Source organism: Leuresthes tenuis, unplaced genomic scaffold (genome assembly GCF_036924035.1).
Source record: "Leuresthes tenuis unplaced genomic scaffold, fLeuTen1.0.hap1 SCAF_24, whole genome shotgun sequence".
Taxonomy (NCBI): Eukaryota; Metazoa; Chordata; class Actinopteri; order Atheriniformes; family Atherinopsidae; genus Leuresthes; species Leuresthes tenuis.
The window spans coordinates 13249754-13273662 of record NW_027325378.1 but is presented as its reverse complement, the minus strand read 5'-3'; the positions used below and the strand labels follow the sequence as shown (position 1 = coordinate 13273662).

The following is a 23909-nucleotide window of genomic DNA, read 5'->3' as shown; positions in this document are numbered from 1 at the left end:
TTGGTCTGACAGTATTTTTTCTTTATTGAACACAAACTGGTTATGGTTCACTGTAAAATCACTCACTCGTTTAGATTAGTTTTCGTGTCGGTGTGTGTGAATCTCCCATTTTGAACACACATATGTTACAACAGGTAAAGGCTGATTTCACACAGAGCTTTGCAAGCACCTTCTGCTACTCAAGACTATTTTCCTAGTTACTGTTGGCAGAAGTGCGAGTTTTTGTGTACTTCTGTTGGCAGTGACGTTGGAAGAATGCATCTGTAAAACTGAGTGCAATGAGAATGTGTAAAGACGATTAATTAGATCCTCGCAGAAGGTGCAAACTGAGTGTAAAAGCTTTGTTTAGATTTCTGTTGGACAACGAGCTCTTATGATGAAGAGCAGGGGTGTTGCCTGTGTACTTTTCAAATTGTCTGCACTTTGTCAACAAGTGTAAACACAGTGCATGCACAGAAGCACCCTCACACAAGCAGACACCACGGGGCTGAGGTGCTATAATGTTTGGCCTTGTGCAGACATTCCTGGATGTATGAGATATATGCAGCTGAATACCCTCAGTACCATCTACTCTGTGCCATCTGTCAAACACATGTGAGCCCATTGGCTAGCTGAGTGTGGCCCAGAGCCAAAAAACGTTTCACAATGTGCTCTCCATTATGGATCCAACTGATTTTTATTGATAGCATCTGCTTTAGGTTGCATTATATAATACGTGTTAAAACCTTAAATTGAATAAATTCAAATGGGGAAATATAGCATTCACAGCTTTTTAACCAAAAGGAAACCCATCTTTTTGTACATGCGGGCCTGGCTTATGTTCTCAGCTCCCATATTGAGCCGCTTGTTTGTTTTTAGATGACCTCTAATTGGAAGTGCAGTCAAACTTATAACCACAAGTTACTCCATGACCACAGACGTCCGTCTTTGCTGCTGGTTCAAATGCTCTCAAAGTGATATCAGTTCTGCTTTATTAAATCCACACTCGCCCAGTTCATATTTCTGTTGCATGGCCAAATTACAAGCCACAGCATTAGGATATGTTTTGGCATTATTTCAACATGACTACCTTCTTTTTTTTTTTTCTTTCTTTCTTTTTTAGACAGACTGATTTCTGTGTTTGTTCTGTAGAGCTGAAGTAACTCTCTGGCAATCCTTCTGTGGCGGCAGTGAGACACCAGGGGGGCCTAGGCTCACTGAGCTTTGTGTGAGGTGTCGCTGGTCCAACATGAGTGGCCTGCAATCGAAAATGACAGGGTGACTGTTGTCTGCCACCAGATCTTGTGTGTATTTGGGTGTGTGACGTTGCTTTGCGTGCAGTAATGTTCTCAGCTGAGTCACCCTTGGTCCCAGGGGCCCTGTCTCCCAGATTGTCAGCTGTGTCTGCTTGGATTTCCTGCGGCAAGTGCACTCTCTGACTGATTTGATATGGCACGATGTATCAGGACTGAAATGTGTTGTCGACATGTTTCAGGTAATTAGGACTTTCCCCCCCCCCAGAGTTTTTCATTGGATTTATTTCTTATGAATTATACTCATCTTTATAGCTCTCCCTGGTTTTCCTCTGTAATTAGTCATTAACCTGTTAAGCAAAGTTTCCCCATAACTTGCCTTTAAACTTCATTTACTTTAGTAGTTTCATGATTCATGATTTCATGTGAAAATAGTCTCTCGATGCCAATGTTGCGCTACCAAAGCGCCATTTGGTCACATATTTGCTATTTCGAGCATTATTTACACCAAGCTACAAAACATAAATTCATCATCACGCCGTCATGTTACACAAACCTCCCTAAAGGAACAAAATATCAGTTCAGCTGAAATTAATTGGGCATTCGACCTTGACTTGTTATGTGGATTTCTGCTGCCAGCAGAGTTGTGATGTTCAAACAGAGAATGAAGGAACGCAGCTGTAGGGAGTCAGTAATGAGGACTGCTGGTGAGGAATGCATTTATTTAGTTTGTACCAATTTATTTGGCTAGAAATTAGTTGAGAATGGGTATGAGGTTTGCCACAGATGCCCGAGGCAAACTTTATTAATACCGAAGTGCTGTTTTTCCCAATATAGCAACACTAGGAGACGGTCGCACTTGGTCAGGCGTGTTTAAGGGCTGCCAGTTGATAGTACATGATTAGACTGTGTTTACTGTGCTGGTTTAAGTGAGGGCAAAAAGTACACAGTAGGGAGGCTTAAGTTCCTTTTAGACATGACTACATGTGACGTGTCAGCTGCAAGTCCGACTGGAGGATGGGCATCTTGATGACCAAAGGAAATTCTGGCGTGAGCCAAGTCGCATCGATATGTATATAAGAAACACAGCTGTGCTGATATTCAGCATGTTTCAGAAATATTTTCAGGGACTGTTGCTTTTACCTTTGCAGCTGGGTTCTCCAGATTTTCCATTTACTGTCAAAACACAATATTTTGAACCAATCAGTGTCCTTCACTGGGTGTTACTACTCAGCAGCCCCTCTCGCACTCTCAGGCCGGGACTGATGGGACTTCACTCTGCATTGGTGTTGTTTGTGTAAATACACAAGCAGCAATTGGTTGATGCACTTCTGAGGTTGCAAGAGAGGTAATTATATAGGTGAAACAGTTTTATTTGTCATCACTCAGCTGATTCTGAGTCTGTTAGCACACACTGATTCAGCGCTGGTCCTCCTCCCGTTTGTTATGTGAGAATGAACAAAGAGGCGAAGCAGCCGCTGATAAGATTCAACCACAAAAAGGTGAATGACTGGCTCTGCTGGTAGCACATTGTTGTTCCGGTTAGTTAAACCTGGAACTTGACAGTGAGCAGATGCTTTAGGGAAGTATTTTGTTAATGTGGCTGTGGGACCCTTCTCAGAAGGTCCTGCATAACAAACCGTCTGACTCATCAGGTCGGAGAGAACTATCTGACTACCTTAGTCTATCACAATAATAAAAACAGCACCGGAGCCACACGTTCTCTACGTATTTCATTTACAGTGTGGCAGCTTTGTGTAGCACACACGGTTTGTTGAAAAAACAACAAGGTGGTGGAGACGTGGAACTCAGATTAAGTGAAAACTAATATGTTTCTAAAGCTAACAACAGCTACACACGTTGTTCTAAATGCAACACAATTCTTATGAGTGAAAGGTCCGAAGGAGTCTTTTATCATGCCTGCTGTTCACTAGGTTTATAAGTGATATTTTCAAGTGCTCTCATCCACTGCCCCTATTTGCCTTGCACCACAAGGTGTTTGGTAGGCTAATATGAATTGCTGTAAAAGCGAGACATGTTGGAATAAGAAAACCCGTACGTCCTCGTGCATTTTATACCCTTTCATTTGCTGTTCAGTCTTGCCCAAACGGTTAATATCATGTCCTTCCTGTGGCTCTCTCTGCCTCTTTCCTGGGTACATCTGACTGAAACCAGCGGCACAGCACAATGCTGCCACTTTAAAAGATTCGCAAAGCCAGCAATGTTACATATCCCATCTGAAAAGGGGCTACAGAGGCGGATAGAGGAGGGAACTGCTGGCTTGGTCTTCAGAGATCCCCTGTGGAGCTGAGGAGAACAGCAGGAGAGGAAGCTGCAGAGGGGCAGAGGTTGTACAAGCCTCGTGTTTGAAGTCTTCCTCCCCGACTGGAGCGCAGTCGTTACCCCAGGCTGGGCTCCTCTCAGGGGGTCCTGCTGGAGTGTTACCCAACCAGGCCAGCAGCTGTTGGACAGCTTCTCCTCCCTGCTTATCTGTCTTGTCTGTCTTGTCTTTATGTGCCAGTGTTTTGTAACCAAACTCAGCACCTGGAGGTATCCTAAATCACTGAATCTGGAGAAAACTGGAGAGTGGGAACTACTTTGCCACTACACCACCTTAATGATTAAAATAAATGCGAAGTGGATGTTTTTTGCTGTCGCTGTTGCTCTACCCTCAGCCAAACATGTTAAAACATATTGACGTGTCTTCAAAGAAAGATCCCTTAGATGAGTAACAACACTAGTTTTATGATGATGGATTTCAAACTCAGATACTATTTGTAAAGAGCTGCATGCTTGCACGATTTGCATATTAATGAGTTGATTAACAGCTGCATGTCAAGGAGGGAAAAGTCTCGATTGAGAAAGGTGTTTTTCTTCCTCTTCTCCGCTGAGCCCAATTCTGACGCAAATACGAGCTTGAACAGAACATGCTGAACGCATTGAAAAGATGCACTAAATATTTGCCTGATATTAAAACCACAGCTGAGTGTAATGAACCAAGAATTTGGCTTGAGGGAGCATTCATCTGTTGCTTCTCATGAACTCCTCAGGCAGAAATACGAGTATGGTCTACAGGACATTGCTGAGGGTAGCCACTGCACACTGTCATTTAAAGTTTCGGATGGAGGTCTTTCTTTCCAGAGAAGCTTAACAAGGCCTGGACTTTGTCTCCCCATCACCACCCTGTTCCCGCCCTGGAGTGAGGACAAAGTGAAGCATCCACAGAGCGATCCATCACTCCCGCCTGTCTTCCCACATGCCCTCCTCAGGAAACACCTTTCAGACCAGGAGATTAGAGTGTGACTGGAGAAGAGAGGAGCAGTGAAAGAATGATGGAGGAGGAAAGAGAAGGGGTAAACGACTGGAGAGGGATGACGAGAACGGGAGAGAAACTGATTAAGTGGGCACAAAAAAGATTGATGAGGACTAGGAATGAGAAAATGGGAGATAGAAGGGAACCCCGCCCCCTCTTTTTTTATTTTCTTTCTTTTCACAACAGAGGAAGAGGTGAACAGTGGGGAGAGAATAAACATGAACTTGCCCATTAAGGGATGTGTTGATGTGTCCAAGTGGCCCCTCGGAGCATTAGCATGTCTGTAAAGAGCCGACGGGTGTGGAAGTGACCACGCTCACAGACAAATGTTCACAAATACACACACGCACACACATATGCGACCCCACACATGCATGCAAAGTCCTTATTGTACAAGATAAGTAACAAATTAGCAGTTTATGTGTAGCTGAGGATGTTTAATTCGCAGTTACAAACAAATTGCTTTTTCATAACGTAACGATCGATTGATGCAGGTTATAAATGAGCTGGGACCAGTTTTTACAGGGTTTGTCTCTTTGTAAAGACATTTGAAGTGAATTGACCCTTTGATGCCTTGCAACACAGCAGGCATTGAGTCATGTTGAGTGAGCAGTATAGATTTGTGTTGACATCTACCTCCTTTGCTCCCCACAGTGTGCAGGTGACTCGCGCTTTGGTGTTTCGAGTCTGCGCAGTAGCAGCACCATGCAGCGCAGGCCCAAGCTGACACTTCTTAGAAAGAACCCATTTTTAGAGGATGAGTAAGCATTCTTCTCTCACACAGTGTATCAGGTAGGAAGCGAACAGTTGGTTCTTGAGGTCCTTGAAGCAGAAAAAATGGGCAGGCATGAGAGATGTGAGTTACATTGACAAGCAGCTAACTGAGATGGATCGACACCCGAGTCAAAGCACCTTCAAAACAGCAGCACTTATTGGATGTGATTGTAATGTCTTTGTTATCCAAGGCTCCACACGCACGATCTTTGGTCCGAACCCACCGAAGAGCTCCTATAGCTTATTGTCAAAAACCTAAATGCTGATGAGGAGAGGTGTAAGGACAAATAGTGCATCATAGTTTGCAATGACACTATGATGATATTGTTGCTCTTTGGTGACTCTCTGGCTGTGGATTATGAAATCAGTGCTGTGCTGATTATTTATAGAACCAGTTTAGAGCTGGATCTAGCACCAGCGCTGAACCAGCACTGCAACTGCTTTAGTGAAAAGGAAACAAGTGGGCACTAGAGCATCAGAACTGGTCCATCTCTTTCACCAGCTGAACTGCTTTTATCCCACAACATGCAGGATTTAAAGGATCTGCTGCTAAGTGTTGGTGGGTTAGGGTTAGGATTAGGTTTGTGGTGGTGGTCCTACACAAGAACACGAGGCAAGTAGTTTGAAATGTGTTGGTTATTGGTGTAATTTAGCCATAAGTGTCCTCCAACCAGCTGATTTATTCTGATTTATTCTGTTGGCACGTGTTTTCAAGCTAGGAAGGAGTAAGGAACTGGAGACTTATTAGAAATGTCTGAAATTGTCAGACACAACCTGCAGGTTTGGATTCAATTCCAATATGAGTGAGAGTCATTTAACACTATTATTATATGGTGTTGTTATTTTTGTAAAAAATAGAAGTGATGACTTTTTTTCTTCTTCTTTTTTTTTTTTAACCATGATTTATATCTGTAATTATGTGTGTAACTGAATTGCTGTTTCTCCTTTTTGTTTACATACCTGTCAGACTTGTGTGATACCTTAAAGGCAGCCAGAGGTGCCAGATTCATTATCACATTCATGCTAAGAGGAGCAAGATGTTTTGGCACTGGCCTCGCAGCCCTCAGTGCCATTAGGCTCCCGCGTGTGATTTCCCACACACACAAATGCAGCATGGATAAAGGACTGTAAAGCCATCACACCTTTCCTCACTCATTACCTCTGTGGGAGGCATGGGCCAGCCAGGCTGCTACCTACCGATCTTTGTAGCATTTTAGGCTCATTAACTTAATGTCATTTGATACTGAGTGATAGTTCTTGTTGAAAAGGTCCCCAAGATAAGGACCGCCTATTTTAATTTTTTTCCCCTCTGGCAATGTGCGAAATGTACCACCTGTGGAAGAAACACCTTTTCTAGCGTGAATGCAATTAGGTTTTCACTCTGCAAAGGTTAGGGTGTCTGCTTTGTTTCATAATCGGCATTATGCAAGTTGTCTTAACGCCTCTCATTTCTTGTCCGAACACAAGAACCACATTGCTGTGATGTTAGAGGAATATCTTTTGTTTCAAAGATGCCAAAGCGACAGAGGCATTCTTCTATTTGAGCCCTTTTGGAGATAATCCATCAAACACACAGTGAGACAGTGATTTCTAGAAAGCTGCCAAATTTTTTTGCACCACTGCTCCTCGGGCCAGTTTACAATGAAATGGATCAAACGGAGTGCCACAAACGAATGCTGACGCTGTCCATCATGTCTCATTCTGTTGTGCAATTCTGCAAGGAAATCTTCTGGATTCAAAAAAATGTTGGGGGGGAAAAAAAAGCCCTTTAACCTGATATGTGGCACACATCCTGTGGTTAAAAAAAGTAAAAGAATAAATCATTACGGGAGTGCTCCAAAAGCAAGTCACACAATGACAGTAATTGCAGGCAAACGTGTTTTGCTCACAGGCATTAAAAAAAATTACCACATGCATATATATATATACACATATGTATATATACACTAACACATCAACACTCCACACAATCACTTGTATTGTTGGTTGCCATCATGCTCCTTTGTTGCTTTCCTGACTTATTGAAATCAGATCTTGGGGATGGATGGGTGCTGTTTGGCTGGAAAAGTTGTTTTTGATTTCCGTTGTACCAGTGCGATCACAGTATGTTGTACTGAAATTACAGGTTATTATTCAGATGTTTGTGACAGGTCCGTTGCCTTTCAAGGTCAGGTTCCTCCTACCTGATACAGAGATACTGTAAATGATTTGTTTAACCTTATTTACAGCCATCAGGCAGAAAGTTGAGATTCTGTCAAGGCTCTTGTGATTCAAACCTTAAGTAAATGTTCAGCAACAGGAAACAGCAAAGAGTTGGAAGTTGAGTTAATGTCACACGTCAGGATCAGGGCTCTGAGATATGGAGATGAGCATAGTGACTGGGGAATGTTTTTCTGTCTGTGTGAGCCTCACCCCAACACCCACCTCCCTCTCATCTGGATGTTAACACATTTTCAGGCCTCAAACGGCAGACATTTTGAAACCCTCAAAACAGCGGTCACATCGGGGGTTAACACAAGTTACGACTAAGGTGTCGCATACCCCTGCAGTTTCAGTTAACAGTGTGTGCCTGCCTGTCTCAACATTATCTCCGTGATCCTCTGAAGCTCCCCAGTAAATAAAGTCACAACAAGTGACAGCTTGTGTTCTGTTTTATATGCAAACTCAGCCCAGCCCTTTGCATTTATAGGAGATAAGGAAAGATTAAGCAAACCACACTTTCACTACGTAAATGTGAGAGGAAGAAAATGCAGTGACAAGTAAAACTGTAGGTGTGCTTTTTTTTTTCTTTTCAACCTGTTCATTATTACACCAGCTTCACAAAAGGCACTTCTCCTTTTCTGCTTTCACGTGTTGTGTAAGAAGGCAGGGGGGTTAGAAGGAGACTATTGTCTGTCTAATCGTCCAATATGTAGTTCAAGCACATCACAAATCCAGTTTTAGACTGCAGCTCTCAGTCGGTTATTACAACTCAATACAAAGATTTGAAGGCACTGTGCAATTTTCATCTTGTACCATGTGCCACCTTGCATTGTTAGTTGGAATTGGCCTCGCACGTGGCCAGAAGCTGTGATGGCTGTTATCTTAAACCGTATGCAAAGGAGTTGATTTCTGCTGTTCTGAAGCCAACCTTGTACCGGCTGGCTTTAATGCTTGATGCTTTATGTTAGGTACACGTATCTACAAATTTACTTGTCTTTAAATTTACATATTTATACATGTTATAGGCAGGGTTTCCATTGCCGCTCTGATTTGTGTTTAGAAGGTGTCAATCAGAAAAGCCGTCTGGAAACCGTGAAAATTGAAAGAAAAAAAAAAACGTGTATGCCAACTGGTGGTTTTTGAGAAGTAGCCGAAGAAGGCTCGGTACATATGAGGAGGAATGGAAATCCTGTCTGATCTGCCAAAGATTAAATTGACGTGATTCACCATCTTTTCCGGGTCTGAGCCAGCACACAATAGAATAACATGACTGATCGGAATCTAGACAGGAAGTGGTATCCCAAATAGTCTGAATTGAAAGTAATTCCAGAAGAAGATATTTCTCTATTTTTCTTCTTGTGGATGCCCACCACAGTTTCTGTTTTCCACCCAGAGGATTGTTTCTGGTTAGGACAACTACTTCTTCTACTGAATTACAACCACTAGCAGCGTAGCCTGTATTGTCACCCTCTGGGACACCAAACAGAGTTTTTGGGTCAAAAAAGAATTATGGCCACAATGACGGTGGCTCTTATCACGGAGGTCCCGAGCTTTGTGTATTTTGTATATAGCTAGACCTCTTAAATTGTACAAAACTCACTTACGATAACCTCTAAACGTAATTGTTGTACAGGATATGTTTAATTTATTAAGGCAGGGATCCTCAGCTTCTGGTATTTCTACTAACTTATGGTAATTGTAGTGATGCTGTTTCCACATACTGCTACCACTACTTTTTTTTTAACAATGGTAATTATCATAAGGTTTAATGATTAGCAGATTTATTTCCCATGGAAATAGTCAGGCGAGCTCTTTCCACTTGTTTCAGTCCTCTTGCCAAGATAATCTAACTTGCAGCTGCGTTTCCATTTAATTGTGAGTAATATTTTGAAATGTTAATGCCTAATTGAAAATGGTTTGGAGGCACGCTTTTGTTAACTAGTTGGCACAAGTGAACGAGGCACAAACATGTTGCCAGAAGGTGGTGATATAGGCTACGTTGCCCATGGGTTTATGAAACAGCACAGCGTATGCTACCTGGGAAAGAAAATAGATGGTAGTAGTCACCTTGGTCACATGGGAGAGAAAAATGCAGAAGGGTATTCGGTTAATTTTTAATGTTGCTTGTAATGACGCTTTCATGTCATGAGCTTTGGCCATGTTTGTTCTCTTGAAATGGAAATATCGCAGGGGAGCATAAAACAAAATTGTTTCCATCGACCTTTTGTTATGTTTTACTTCAAGATGTGCATAAAAAAATGTGTTGATGGAAAGGTGATACAAAGACAGATGTGTCAAACTACTGGTTTAACGTGCACTTCCCTATTAACTTGATTGAACTTCCAGTTGATTGGCTGCATTCATTTAGGTGTCACTAGTTCTGATGGGATGCCCGCAGCTTCATGCAACTGACGTGTATGAACACTGTGTTGATTGCAAAACATGCAATCAAGAAAGCAATCATTCTAAATCCTTATGTAACTCTTTTGGCTTTGCTACGAACACATCTGCTCAGAGAAACAACACTGTCATTATCTCTATGATCACTTCTACTTCCGTAGATTGCAAACTTAAGTTGACCATGAACGGAGGAGAAGTATGTTTTGATTGGGCTTCCATAGAATCGTGGAAATTTGCAAATGCACACACACACACACACACACACACACACACACACACACTGTATTTGAGTGATGCATCAGTAACTTTCCCCAAATGATGTGATTTATTGGAGAAGCTTTAAAATAAGCGGCCTAATGCAGCATATTTACTGAATAAACATTTGTTGCAGGGGCATCTCTTCCTAATTCCCCCCCCCCAACTTCTCTCTGAGACGAAACTCGTTCCCCCTCTTTCACTCTTTTTCTCTGTCTGTCTTTCTCCCTTTTGAGTCTCACACTCACTCCCACATACACTCCTCCCTTGTGTCCAGTGAGTAAACGTGGAACCGTGTGAGCCTTCAGAAGGACTTTGAAATGAGACATGGCTTGGACATCAGAGGACTCTGACACTCGCAGTGAAGCCTGCTTGATTTATAAGAGAGCAGGGAGTGGTGGTGGTGGGGGGGCAGTGTTTTCCAGAGGCATACAAGGCCACAAGGTCCTCCATTAGTACCTTGACCCCTGTTTCGTGGAACCAACTGCAGCATAGGTGCAGAGGGAGTAGATGAACAGAGGAATGGATGGATGGATGGTGAACGTGGGGTGGGGGTCTTTTCTCTTTTACCTTAAAAAGTCTGTTATTTGCATTTTCACCACAGAGAAGGCAGCAGAAATGAGAAACCCTACCTCGATCATTTGTCAGCTGCCTGCTGTGTCTGGGCTCAGACGTCTGCTTGGTCGTACCTGATCCCTCACTCAGGCACGTCTCTGCTCCCTCTTTTTTTACGATTCCCCTCACTGTTTTACTGTCCGCTATCTAATTAGCTGTGTCTTAATCACATGTTAAAGCACAGCGCCCGTCCTGGTGTTTACTGTCTGTTTGCAATGCTGTAAAAATGTGTGAGGTTGCTCGTAAAGACTTGTCCATAGATAATTAAGTACTCGTGCTCCCGTAGTGGATAAAGCCACAGCTTCATTGGCAAGTAGTAATGGATTACAGCCTCTACACTGTGCTACTGCAGGGATGCTCCAACACCAATGGACTCCCTCCCTTGGAAATTGTTGCTACTCATAAAAGATTAAAATAGCTCCTCCAGGGTTTCTTCCTTTTAATCCCATTTTATCTCATTTGAAGAGACTCAATTCAGTCCCTTTTTACAAACCTTCCCTTCATTCTGGGGGAGATTATGTCATGCTGTTGTTATCCTCTATGTGGAGCCCACCGCGTCAGCGTCGATATATGTTTTCTCATCACGTCAGCTACTCTGCGTCTGGTTCTCGGCTCACGCTGGTGTTTGCAGACAGGATCCATAAAATAGCTGGTTTTCTGTAGAGACTGTTCCCCGCTGCTTTGTATTGGATAACTCTGTAATAGCGTTATGCAAGCATCTCTAAAGACATGTGTTTTCAGTGTGTTACTTGCATTCTGCGTCCATCAGGTCGCATGTTTGGACAGTTGGTACGCATCCGCCTAAATCTGCTTGTCCTGATTATCCCTCTGGTTTGAGGAGTCGGAGCCACCAAGGAGGGCTTCTTGCTATAAGCATACAGGAATTTATTGGGTTTTTTTCGTAAAAATGCATTATACATAATCTCTGTCTCTGAAGGACATACTGCCAGTTGCCATAGAAACATAGTAGGGTTTTCATAACACTCCAGGGTCTAAGGGACGGTGGGTCAAAATCTCTCCTATCACACGGTAAGTTGCAGGTATTTCAGTATTTCTTGGGATTCTTATATAAGATTAAATGTCTGTCCATGTCTTATAGGCCCAGAGAGCAAAGTGGGTAATGAAAAACATTCACAGGCAGCGTGGGGATTCATTGCAAATTATAAAGCAGCGCAAAAGGTTTTACAGGCTACTCCCTTGTGCGCACTAGATTATTAAAAAAAAAGAACTAAAGGCGCTAAGGGAGCTGCAAGGAGGAGAAGACAAGAGGAAGAAGGTGTAAAACGCTGTCTGACTGCCCGTCCTCTCTTGTTACCGGATGTCCTCGTCCACCAGACATCCAGTCTCATACACACTGCTGCCTCTAACACTACGGTATAAAAGGGTTATGATGGAGGGTTGCATGTTATAGCATCCACCTGGTAGCTGTAACTATGAGGTTAGCCCCACTTCCCTACTCTTAATCTTAACCCTTTTAAATACAACCTTCCCGTGGTTCCTCCTTATTTACTTTTCTACACCTGTAAGTCTGTCCTGTAAATCTTGTCGCCCTGTTTTGTTAGGCTAAAGGAGAAAGATGGCTTCAGACAAACTGCTCCCCACATTATCAAGCATCAAAGGGAGTTTCTCTGATGACCAGCTGGTCTGTTCCTATTTGTTCTGACTATTTGTAGTGTACTAAATCGACTCGATCACTGAGCAGCGTCAGATTTTAGTTTGAATCCACGATAATGAAAACTGGCAGAAAAGGAGCAGTTCAAGGGATCGTGTAGTCAAACTTTTGACACCAACAGAAAATTAGAAAGGAGCATAGAAGACAGAAATAGGACGCCCCTCGGGGCCGATCAATATCTCTGTACTGATAAGAGAGCGAGTGCCAGTGAAGGCTGGCTTTTCTTCCCAGCACTTTTTCTGCCTCCCCTCGGGCAATTTGAGTCCAATTGTTCAGGATTATAGAAGCTTCTCCCTCTGGCACAGAGATGTGGATCTCTGCAGGTGGGGATGAGGTGATGTAACATTTCATTGAAATTGCTGGGGAGACCAGTCAAAGCGCCGACTCATCCTTAACTTTGCAACATTAGTGAATTATTGAACCTTTCTGATGACCTAAACATGGAGCAATGTAACATTATTCTCTGATAATATCATTTTAGCTCCCTTCTTGACTCATAAAATAAAAGTCCACCCAGACTGTGTCTAAACTCACAGGTTGAAAACTCAAAGGTCGTTTTCTGAGAGCATTTCAGCTCAGACTGTGGTCATGTTGGTGAGTCACTGGCCTTGAGGCTGTTCTTCTCTTCATACTCAGCAACTTCTCAGGCATTAGCCCCGTCTCCAATGCATTCCTCATGCTCTGTATGCCTTCCCAAGCATTGTTTAGTCACTTTTTCATCAACAATCATGGAATAACTTGGTAATAGTGACAGTAGAGCAAATGTCTTGAAGATTTCCTTTGTAACTTCCTGTGGTCGGATCCTTTCTCGAGGAATGTGTGTCATTATCTCCGTCCTTGATGAAAAGTGTAAGCGTCATACTTTCTCTCGGTCAGCGAATGTGTCATCCTAAGTGTGAGTGTTTACTGGCATGAAGACAGCAGCAGAAAAATGCAGCTCACTGGCCTCCTCCTTTCAGTAAAACAACAGGGAAGTATCTCTTGATCTTAACCAGCTCCCGTATTTGCTTTTAATATCCCGATGCGTACGCCGACATTCTATCAGTGGTAGTAGAGCAATGCATTTATTAACCTGTTTAAACACATTTAGCAGTTTTAAGTGTTCATACGTGCTTTTGAGAAATATCTTAATGCATTAAATGTTAGATTTAAAATGCAGTTTCATTAAGTGTGAACTGTGTTCAAGGGAAGACTCTTATTTGCCGATAAATCTATAAAAAAAAAACATTTAAAATGGGCTTATATCGACTTATAGCCACATAATAGTGCATTATGGGGTTTGTAGACAAGTTATTAATTGCATTTTACTACTTTAGAAATGTTTTGGGCTTACCCCATGCTTTATTTCTGCTGTAATCGGAATGAAATGTCATCATGTCAAAACTAACTAAATGTTTACCAGTGTTTCCTGACAAAGTTATTTTGTTGCAAAGAGGCACAGCGTTATCACAGAGGCCGTCTGTATCTGCTTATTCTCCGAGATGCTTTGCTGACAAGGCAGAAGTAAGGTATGCTGAGGTGCGTCTGCCCCTCGCCCTCTGCCCATATGTTTTGTATTACGCCCTAGGAGGTGCCATGCTCAGCAGCTCAGTGGTGGGAGGGGATAAAACACTCCTTTCTGGCCCAAATGACGCATGACATGGCGCTGCGCCCCGGGCCCTTATTTATGGCTTCCCATGTCAGCGAAGACTTGCTCCCCTGGGGAGCCCCACAGCCGTTACCCCACTAACTTAAGTCAGCCGGCCCTCTGTGCTCACATCAAGCCTGGGAGGCACACAAAAGACAACACTACACACTGCTAGGGATCACTATAATGCGAAGGCATGCACACATGACTGAGATGTACGCAGGAATCTAATTGAATTCCTCATAGTTTGTTTAGCTGGAGCTTGCAGTTGCTACACTGTTGCACAAGAAGCAAACCGGCACACATCAAGTGCTACTTCAGAGGAATTAACGTCATGTCAGGTTACTGCTCAGCCACTGCCAGGCACACACTGCCTCTTTATCCATGCCTCTGATGTGGAAGAGGATGTGAAATCTGGAGAGAGAGTGAGGAAGAGATTTGGTGAGAGGATCTGAATGCTTTTTCTTTCTAGTTACTCAAGAATCCATGTACATATCACACCGCATTAACAAATAGACGCATACACTGCCAGCACTCATGCACACACAGGTGTTCTCCGCGAGCTGTCCGGGAATGTTCCAGTGATCCCTGTCCAGGGTTTTGATGTGGACAGAGGGAAACTCAAAGAATTTAGTGGAAGCCAAAGCCAAGTGATGAGAAAAGCTAAAAAAAAAAAAAAAGGAGAGGAGAAACTCTGCAATGCATTTGCAAGAATTGTGTGAAAGAGAAAATTTTCATTTGATAACATGGGAGGAACAACAGGGTCAATACAGGACAAAAAAGATGGCTGGGATTTCTCCTCCCCGGTATCTCATGTTACGTTGGGCTTTGAGGAGTGAGCGCCAAAGAGAGAGTACTGTCAAGGTTTTATGTGGCCTTTTGAAAACAGAACAAGCCCTCTCCAGAATAATATGTCCAGCCTCAGAACTTCTCCGACAACAGGGCACCCATTTTTCCAACTTCCCCGGTTCAGCCCGTAAAACGCCCCGTTTGAAATCCACTCTGGTCATTGTTTAGTCTGGTAGACATCCTTAGATCATCCTCATAAGCAGCTGTCCTGCATCCCCTTCATGTTCTGAGAGTTCCTGCCTCAGAGCAGAAGCAGCCACTCTGTTAGTCTGCTTTTTCTTATTTCTTTTATAGCATTAGTAAGCTCTCACAAGCAAGCTTGTTTGTGCAGAAAACGATAAGTGGTTGTTGTACAGTTGAGTAAATAAAAGGGAGCAGTTTAGGTTACGGTCCACCCCTCCATTGTTGTCCCAGGTTTTTTGGCAGAAACTGGAAGTGTTTTGAAACAGCGCTGTGGTTTGGGTTTTACTGTGGTGTAGTGGTACTTAGTAGAAACAGGGAAGTCTGTCTCGCCTCGAGTTAAAACTGCCTCACCGATGGTGCATGTTGCACAAAAAATGGAATAAATGTACACAGCAACTACAACTGAGGCTGTGTCATCCTGTCAATCAAGCAAAAGTACATTTTGACTTTGCAGATGGTCTTAATGATTTCTTGCCGTTTCTGTCACATTTGCCCACATTTCTTCATTAGTTCATCAGTACAGCTCAGGGATTCTAATGAAATTTTAAGACGCCACCAGCAGAATCTGGACGAAGCACTTCTTCCCTTCCTGTTGGAGCTTGCTCCCTTGGATGAGGTGACATCCAAACACATTACTTATACTATGACGTAGGATCAAAGCGCAGATGGGAGGCTACCACTGATGGTCTTGGCCTGGACTTAGGATTGGGAAAGGGTTTGATTATTCCAGCTGGACTGCACAGAGCCAAAAAAAACAACAAAAAAAAACCGCCAAAAAAACCCTGGGAATCGAGATCTGCTTGATGAGGAAGGAAATACTACTCTGTACTCTTCAGACTGAGTCAGTGGTTTAACCTTTCTTCTGGCCTCCAGCAGAGCATCTTATCTGAAAAGTCAAGAAATGGGCACACCTTCCTTCTACTAGTCTAAGAAAAAAAAAAAAAGGATTCAGAGGAGGTGGAGAGAAAGATTTGAAAAAGCAAGACTGGAAATCTGGACCTCCATTCTGTCGTTAATGGCTGCCAAGGCCCTGATCATTACTGGAGACCCAAACGCTAAAGGTTTGCCTTCGGTTGTCCTTATCAAGATTTATTTTTTTGGTCCAAGATATAGTGTTCTGAGTAATTTAAGATTGGGTGTTGATACTGTGTCGAAGTTATGCTGCGTTTCCTCACAGCATAACTACTGTATGCCCGCTATGCAGTCCATGCTCAGTATCCACATATATCAGCCTTTGCTTTTTTAAATTTCAGACAGCCCAACATGTTGGCTGGTTTCCACCATCTGTCTACAGCTTCTTTGGGCAGCTCCATTAGGATGATCAAAGGATCTGAGGTGTACTCTTCGACCACAATGCCAATCAATCAAAAAAACACCTTGATCGGAACCCCAATACGTCATATCAGATCAAGACATCCTGTTGTTGGATTCTTTTCCCACAAGGCTTCTTTTTTTTTTTTGCACCGCTTCCAGCCTTAGATTGTTTCCCATAATGTCTTTACTGCTTTGCTCGAACCCAGTAGTCCAGCAGTGAGAGCTGATACAGGGCTCTGATTTGTCAGGGTCAGTGTGATTCAATGATCCATCATATCTGTCAGGTTGATGCTGCAGACTCCAGGGGGACCGAGTCTTTGTTTGGCTTAGCTGCTGATGGAAGCGAAGTCTCTGTCAGGGAAACCATTAAGAGCGCAGCAGGCCCAGAAAAATGAGCCGGCCTTGTCACTCCACATCAGGAGCTCTGCTGCGGTTGCAGATCCTTCTCAGATCTGTCACATTCGACCACTGCTTGTTGAAGCCTTTGAACTAGTAACGACTAGATAGATCGATGGAAGAGCTTAACGTATGAAGTGCTTGTGTGGTACTTCGGGATAGCTACCAGTCTTGGATTGATGGTGAGAGCCGAATTGTTATCTAAAGTAGAAACAAAAGAAGGGTATAGGTGAAGAGAGAGCACTTAGTGCTGCTCTGGTGGTTGTGCAGGGAAGGAGGCCGAGTCTTAGTGGTTTCTCAGTGACCGAGTCTGAAAAGAACTTTTAAAATGCAGATTATGCACTTTGCCATAACCTGGTTTCAAGTGAATAAACAAAGCTGTACAGAGTTATCAGGAGCATAGAATGGTCATAAGTCTGCAGGATTCAGTACTTTTTCCCCAGTTTGATACATTGTAACTGTAATTGTACGACAAGTTGTTATCTATGTGCTTTTTAAAAAAAAAAAGGTCAAATGCCACCTCAGGCAAATGTAAAACTTGTTTTTTTGTGAATCTTTTCTAAGGCTGCGTTGTAGCAAAACATTCTAGCAGTTGACCAAAGATTCTGCATCGTTCCTTCATTGGAACCGTGGCCGTGGTCACATTCACATAAACGGCCTTCTGGTCTCTTTGAGTCTCGTCATCTGAGCATGCGCGCACGTTTCTGTGGGGTGGGTCTCCACAAGCAGACCCTTCAGGTGTCACTGAGCACCAAACTACCTCCCCAGAATGATCAAAAGGCTTCAGAAGCCCCTTTTATTTGGCATCAGCCATTTTCACAGAACGTGTTCAGAGTGGCATTGAAACAACCCATCTTATTTGTGAATTAGGATGCGTGTGTGAAATGGGACTCTGAGTGGACATCCTTACAGCACTCTGCTCTAAAACACTACACTGTTGTCCCTCTGATGTTCTGAGGCTCTGCATCTTCCAGCACAAACAACACGCCTCTGAGCCCCTTCTATTTAGGCTTCATGAATTACCAAACGGGGAACCGCGGCGGCTGGACGAGTCGTTTCCACGCTCATACGGCACAGCTGAGCACAGAGGACTGTTGTTATTGTAGTGGCACCAACTTTTTGGAAAGCAGCAACTCCACTTTCACACAAACTTCCAGCCGCCATGTTTGTGGCAGCTCAGGCGCTTGAACCCATCTCCTCAGAACAGCTCATACCTAAGAGGCTGGCATTTACCTGAAAGTTTCTGTTTTTAAGTCTCAAAGTCAAAGCCGTTCCGCTCCTCTTTAATTTGTTAGCAACTAAACGGACAGCATCCTCTCTGCTCATTTGCTTTCCCTGTCTCTTTGTTACATGACTGAGATGGAGCACCTCCACCTTGCTCTTCCTGGCCTCAGACTAAACACACTCTTCCAGTGTTGATGCATCAATGTTGCGGCGGCCTCTAACGATGGCCAACTTATCACATTAGAAAAATAATGATTTCACTGGCTGCCTTTCCTACAGATAGGCCCAGTATTTGTCTTAGGCTACGCATCCTTCGGTGAGCTGCTGGGCCCTTATGCCTGCCTGTCGTATATCAGCAGCGCTGCCACTGTCAAGTCTCTGATTTATGGCTGTTTATCTCTAGCCCCTACCCCGGCCACAGCTCCCCCACCAACTCCAACAGATGGTCCCTGGCTATTTACTCAGGGAGAACAGAGTTTCAAGCCGACTGAATAAATACAACAAACAATAAGTTTATCGGGGAAGGTGCCTGCGATTACAATTTATTGGTTATGGAGGAAAACCATAGGGTGTCTACTGTTTATCAGGTGTGATATTGATCATGTGTCATACATTAACCTGCCTGCTTTAGGTTTCAGTCTTATCTCAATACTTTTTCCCATTTCAGTATGTGGCCCTTGACCTATTACAGCATGCTTGTGTAAAAGGGAAAAAAAAAACTGTTACTTCAGGAGTCTCTTGATTTGATGAATGCTTATTTACAGTGTAATTGTGAAAACATTCCTTTATGTGTCATGTTCTGCCGGGTTGTCACCTTAAATCTCTTCAAGTATATTCAGCCTCTAAATCTTGCTGGGTGTCAGAGCTTCGCAGTGAAAAAAACAAAAAAAAAACCACACATTGCACCATAAATTGTCTGTTAGAGACTTTGCGGGGCTTCGGCTGATTTCTGGGTCTCTGGAGAAAGGCCTTAAGTAGTATCCTGACAGGATCAATTTTTCAAATCACTCCATCCATTGTTGTTGTAGGTTTTTTTTTATTTTTTAGTACCTGTAAGCATCAGCATCCCCCCCGCCCTTCTCTTTTTCTCAGTTTGATGGATACAAACCAGATTTTGACCCTTGCACCTGTCAGTCATATATTATGATTCCTGGTTTATGTTTCTTCCTTGTGTCAAGTTGGAGGCTTTGAAAATGATTTTGGGCAGAGCGATAATTGTTCGTGCCCTCCTCCCGTACACGCTGCGTTCCGTTGACGCGTGTCGATGTGGCGTCCAGATCTAATTTTACCGGATCGGAGCATGAAAAGTGTTCTCATACGTCTGGCTTCAATACAAAATCAGCATTCGTGGAGACATCTCTGCGTGTAAAAGCATCAGACAAGAAGTCTCCCGGTGAGATATTCTTCTCGGGAGAGTTGTTTATTTGTCTGGATCGTGTAACTCTGCAGTTTAAGCAATGAGGATGAAGAGCATCGGAATGTTGGTGGGCTTTATAATGAAGTAATCTCAGCCAGTCTTCACATCTCACTCACCTACTGAGCAAGAACCACTTGTGTCTTATCTCAACTCTGATTAACCAGTGATTGAATGCAATGGATCCGCGCTCGTTTCGGCCACCGTCGCACGGACCGGATCTGCATCGAATGTTGAATCTGAATGTTAAGATCTGAGAAGTCAGATCGAAGGCCAACTTTAGCTCCATTAAAACAATAACCCGTGCAGGCAGGTGAGCGTATACCCGGATATCTTTTATCTCCACCCCCAACAGCAACGGAAGCCCGTGAATATTAGCTGTTGTCCTCTGACTCTATGTCTCTATACTATCACTGATGGTTTTACAGATCGGGTAGTTTGCCATCTTGGCTCTCACTGAAAACTGAGGCGTGCCTTCATTCAGACACGAAGCCACCTCATTCAGCCACTATCACATAAACGGAAAAGAGAGCATGTCTAATGCTGCCCTTTTGGTTTTTATTGCATTCGGGTTGCGTTTAATTTAGTAAAATTAACTTACAACCCATTTAAGTTACAGCCCATTTTACGGCACAACATAACGTATCTGAGAGGAACAAAAGAAAAAAAGCAAACAGGCTTCTCTCTCGGGCAAACACTAAATGTAGTGAGGAGTACAAGAAATGTCAAACCGTGCTTAGCAGGACCAAGGAGGGGAAGTTTTTTTTCCAGCTCCACTATCTGCCCACGGTGCAAGAGATGCCGAATACATCTGGAGCAGATCTCTTAAATGGAGGAAATATCTGCGCTGTGATTGAATAAGCAAACTGCTTACGATCAGGCAGCTCTGCTTGGGACACTTAAACAATTTGGTCAGTTTCTTTTTCTTTTCTTTTTTTTGTCCCGCAGAACCGGCTTACATAACGTGTGTGTCTGCGCTACACCTCCCTCGCACGTTGTATATGTTATGATAGCAGGCTGGCTCCTCTCACATCCCCAGCAGCCCCTCTCGTTGGCACGCTGGGAAGGATATTACATCATGGGATTATCAATCTATGCTTGAAAACGTAGATAGAACACACTTTTTCGCTCGTTCCTTTTTGCCGTGGCATTTCAGTGGAGCGCCGCACTTGGCTGGTGGTAATTATGACCTAAATTGTGGCAAACAGCAAATCCTAAACCAGATGTCCTCTGGTTTAGGATTTGTTCAACCTCTGAAGCTTAAACATGTCATTTTTGCGCGAGGTTTCCCTCTCTGAGCTACCAATTGGGCAAAATGAAGTTATTATGCAATTAACAGCACACGTGCTCTTGTTTAACCCCACTTGCTGTTATTTAGCATTGGTTTTGGCCTGCCTCGGAGTTATCAGTGGTTTTTTTTTGTTGGTTTTTTTGTGATTTATGGGCATTTCAGACCTACTGCTCTTTGTTTAGCCGTGGTCACCATGAATACAAATGTCAGTCAGATTGACTTAGGAAAATGCGGAGCAGCCAAAACATAAAATGGAAATGTTAACCCAATAACGCTAGATAAACAGTCAGAGGAGAGAAGCCAAAAACAACAGAGAGGGAAGGGAAAGTGTCCTGCTGGCATCAGGTTTCCCAGAGTAAGTGTTATTTGAAAAGCAGCTGAAGGGTGACACTCACTCTCTTCCCACCCAGTCTCCCACTATCCCTCCCTCCTCACTCACACGACCATCTGTTGTTCCCTCTCTTCTCAGGCTGCTCTAAGTGCCTTGAAACAGCTGTCGGAGCAGGGACTGGACCCAGTGGATGGCCCCATCAAGGTACGGTAGGACACGGGTGGCGCCAAAAGTTCCGCTCTTTTCCACTTCACATTTACTCAGCGTTGGACCAGTTAGGGAGGACAGATGATTGTCAAGTGAGGAGTGCGATACGTGTGTGTGCCAAACTAGTTTAGTGCAAATCTTCAGCGCTTCAGGCATGCCCATCATCAGCTCCGTCCCCACCCACACACACGTCCACCGCTTCCGCTCGACATTTTTCTTCCATAGGAAAACAACAGTAGGCGTATATATTTACATGCACTGTGTCCCTGTCAGTGTTTCATATTTTGCATGATGGCTATCACAGCCAAGGCTCAATCATAACAGACACCAGGGTTTTCTCCATGCGCCTCTCCCCTATCTCCTCCATCACAATGAATGGAGGGAAGGAAGGAGGAAGGATGACAGTGGAGAATATGGCAGGAAAGTAGGAGCGCCATGGGGTTTTTTTTTTTTGTCAAGCGATTCTGGAGTATTTTCATAGTAGGTGTGCCCCGGGAAAGGTGCCCTGTGTCTCCTTCAGAGCTAAAGAGGAAAGAAACAAAGAGAGGGAAAACTACGGCTTCATTTGCGTCACCAACAGATGTGAGGGGCAGCAATCATGCGTTCACCTCAGTAAGCGTTGTTTCTCCAAACACATCACTAACCCCTACTTTATGCATGACACATTCTTGGTTGTTTGATTTCAGATTATTGCAGTTATCAAGAATGAAATACGATGAAATGCAAATCCATACCCATAAACCGTCCCTCCCTGTGCCATAAAACATATTTGCGGTCCTTCCAAATAAAACGGTTAGTGTGAAACAGATTAAGGTCAAGCACCAGTGGAGAGCGCTTTTAGTCCCTCTTTGGGAGCTTTTACAGGAATCACTCATTTTCAAAGAATCACTGATTAAGTGTATCCCGTTATCTTCCCAAGGAACACGGGAAACAAATTACCCAGCGAGAGAGAGACCATTTGCAACATTGATCAAGTCATTGGACAAAATCCCCCACACCCCCCTACCCCCACTGACAAAGTTTCATTTGTCTTTTCAGACCGCTGAACCATGTGGGAGGGAGGATGGACATTAAACAGACTAACTCAGGCACCACCACTCAGGTCTGCAAGGATTCAAAGGCTGTCGTTTAGGAGCTGACAACCCCGATCCCCTCCTTCGGCATACACATACCCGACTAACCCTCCCGCCCCACAACCCACATTGTCCCCCAACTACCCACAGCCAGCCCTACCCCACCTTCTCCACCCATCCCCACCCCACGATTGCCACTGTATCCTGCAAAACCTGTCAACATGCAATAGGGTGGATGTGCACCGAGAAATGGCCGACTAAAACACTATTACCTGAGTCTATGTGAAGACAACGCTATCTTAACACATTTAATGATTTCAGTCAAAATTTAGAGGACAAAATAAATAGATGAAATACAAACTAATGAAATAATTGCATGGTACTGTGTGAAATCAAGGGAAATCCAAAGTGATACGCTGCATAGACAATTTTCCCTCTGGATAAATGTTGGTATGGTTAAAACAAATATGTACATCATGCCATTGAAATACAAAAGAAACATTTTAGGGGAGAAACCAACTTGCGTACAGTAGCTTATATTTTCGGGGGTATAATGTTTTGGGTTGTTTTTTTTTTTGTTTTTTTCTTTTGTAATTTTATTAATCTAACAATGCTTGAGTACTGTATTTAAAATTAACCAATGCCAGTGCTGTGAAAGTTGTAGTTGTTGTCTTCATATATAGTCACCCAGCTTACCCCGTATGCTGACAAAAGAAAAACAAACAAAAAAAAAAAAGAGTTCATCTATCTATATGGATGTGTATGACTTTGCAAGAGTATCCTATTCCAAAAGATAACACAGAAAAGTTTTTTTCATGTGGACAAAAAGGACAAAACTGGTGTAATCAGTAGAAGTGCTGAGCGCCCAGGAGGGAAGCCTGAGCGTGAGCCTTTCCTTCCTGTGGGTTTCTACCTGTCCCATTTTAACATGACCCCCACACTGGCATAGCATCACTGGAGCGTCACCTGAACAACAGCGGAGGCGAAGGGGCCACCACAGTTGTAGTTTTAAACCAGAAAAAGAGGCCAGATCTAATGGACATCGGCTAGATGCCAGTAAACTTTTAACGTAGAGTCCAAACTCCAGAGTTTTGTACGGGCTGCATGTTCTCCAGTGAATGAGAAGTTCTCCATTCCAGTGATTTTGTGTCAGTGCATTTCCCCCTCCCCGTCCCCTCTCCCCACAGTTTTGTCGATCACATCTACACCCATTGTGTGTGTTGTATTGACCTGCCAAGGCATCAACTGGGTGCTTTTAATGCCTGCAATTCTGGAGTGCACCTTTTGAGTGGAGGGGGCCTGTGGCCAAACTGTAGACTCCCCCCCTCCCCCTCCCACTAAAGGCCACTTTGGATCACTTTGTCCACTGACATTGAGGATGTGTCTTCTTCTTCGCTGTGAGTGCAATGTGTAATAAGGCTGTTTCTGTTACTGAAATGCAGTAAAAACACCTCAGTTCATGTGGGAAAAGAGTCTGTTTCTTTGTCGCTTCTTTACTTCTCCTAACAGGTGTAAACACAACATCTCACTGAAACAG

At 43.5% G+C, this 23909-nt stretch overlaps 1 protein-coding gene across 1 annotated transcript in view; it reads left to right on the top strand.

Annotated features, from left to right (window-relative positions):
- The window catches only part of stau2 (staufen double-stranded RNA binding protein 2), an 87094-nt gene extending 63250 nt beyond the window's left edge, over positions 1-23844 (top strand). The window contains exons 14-15 of the mRNA XM_072378013.1: positions 21231-21296; positions 22338-23844. Of these exons, the coding sequence (XP_072234114.1) occupies positions 21231-21296; positions 22338-22373 (102 nt within the window). The 3' untranslated portion in view covers positions 22374-23844. The remainder of the gene's footprint in view (positions 1-21230; positions 21297-22337) is intronic.
- The last annotated feature ends 65 nt before the right edge of the window (positions 23845-23909 follow it).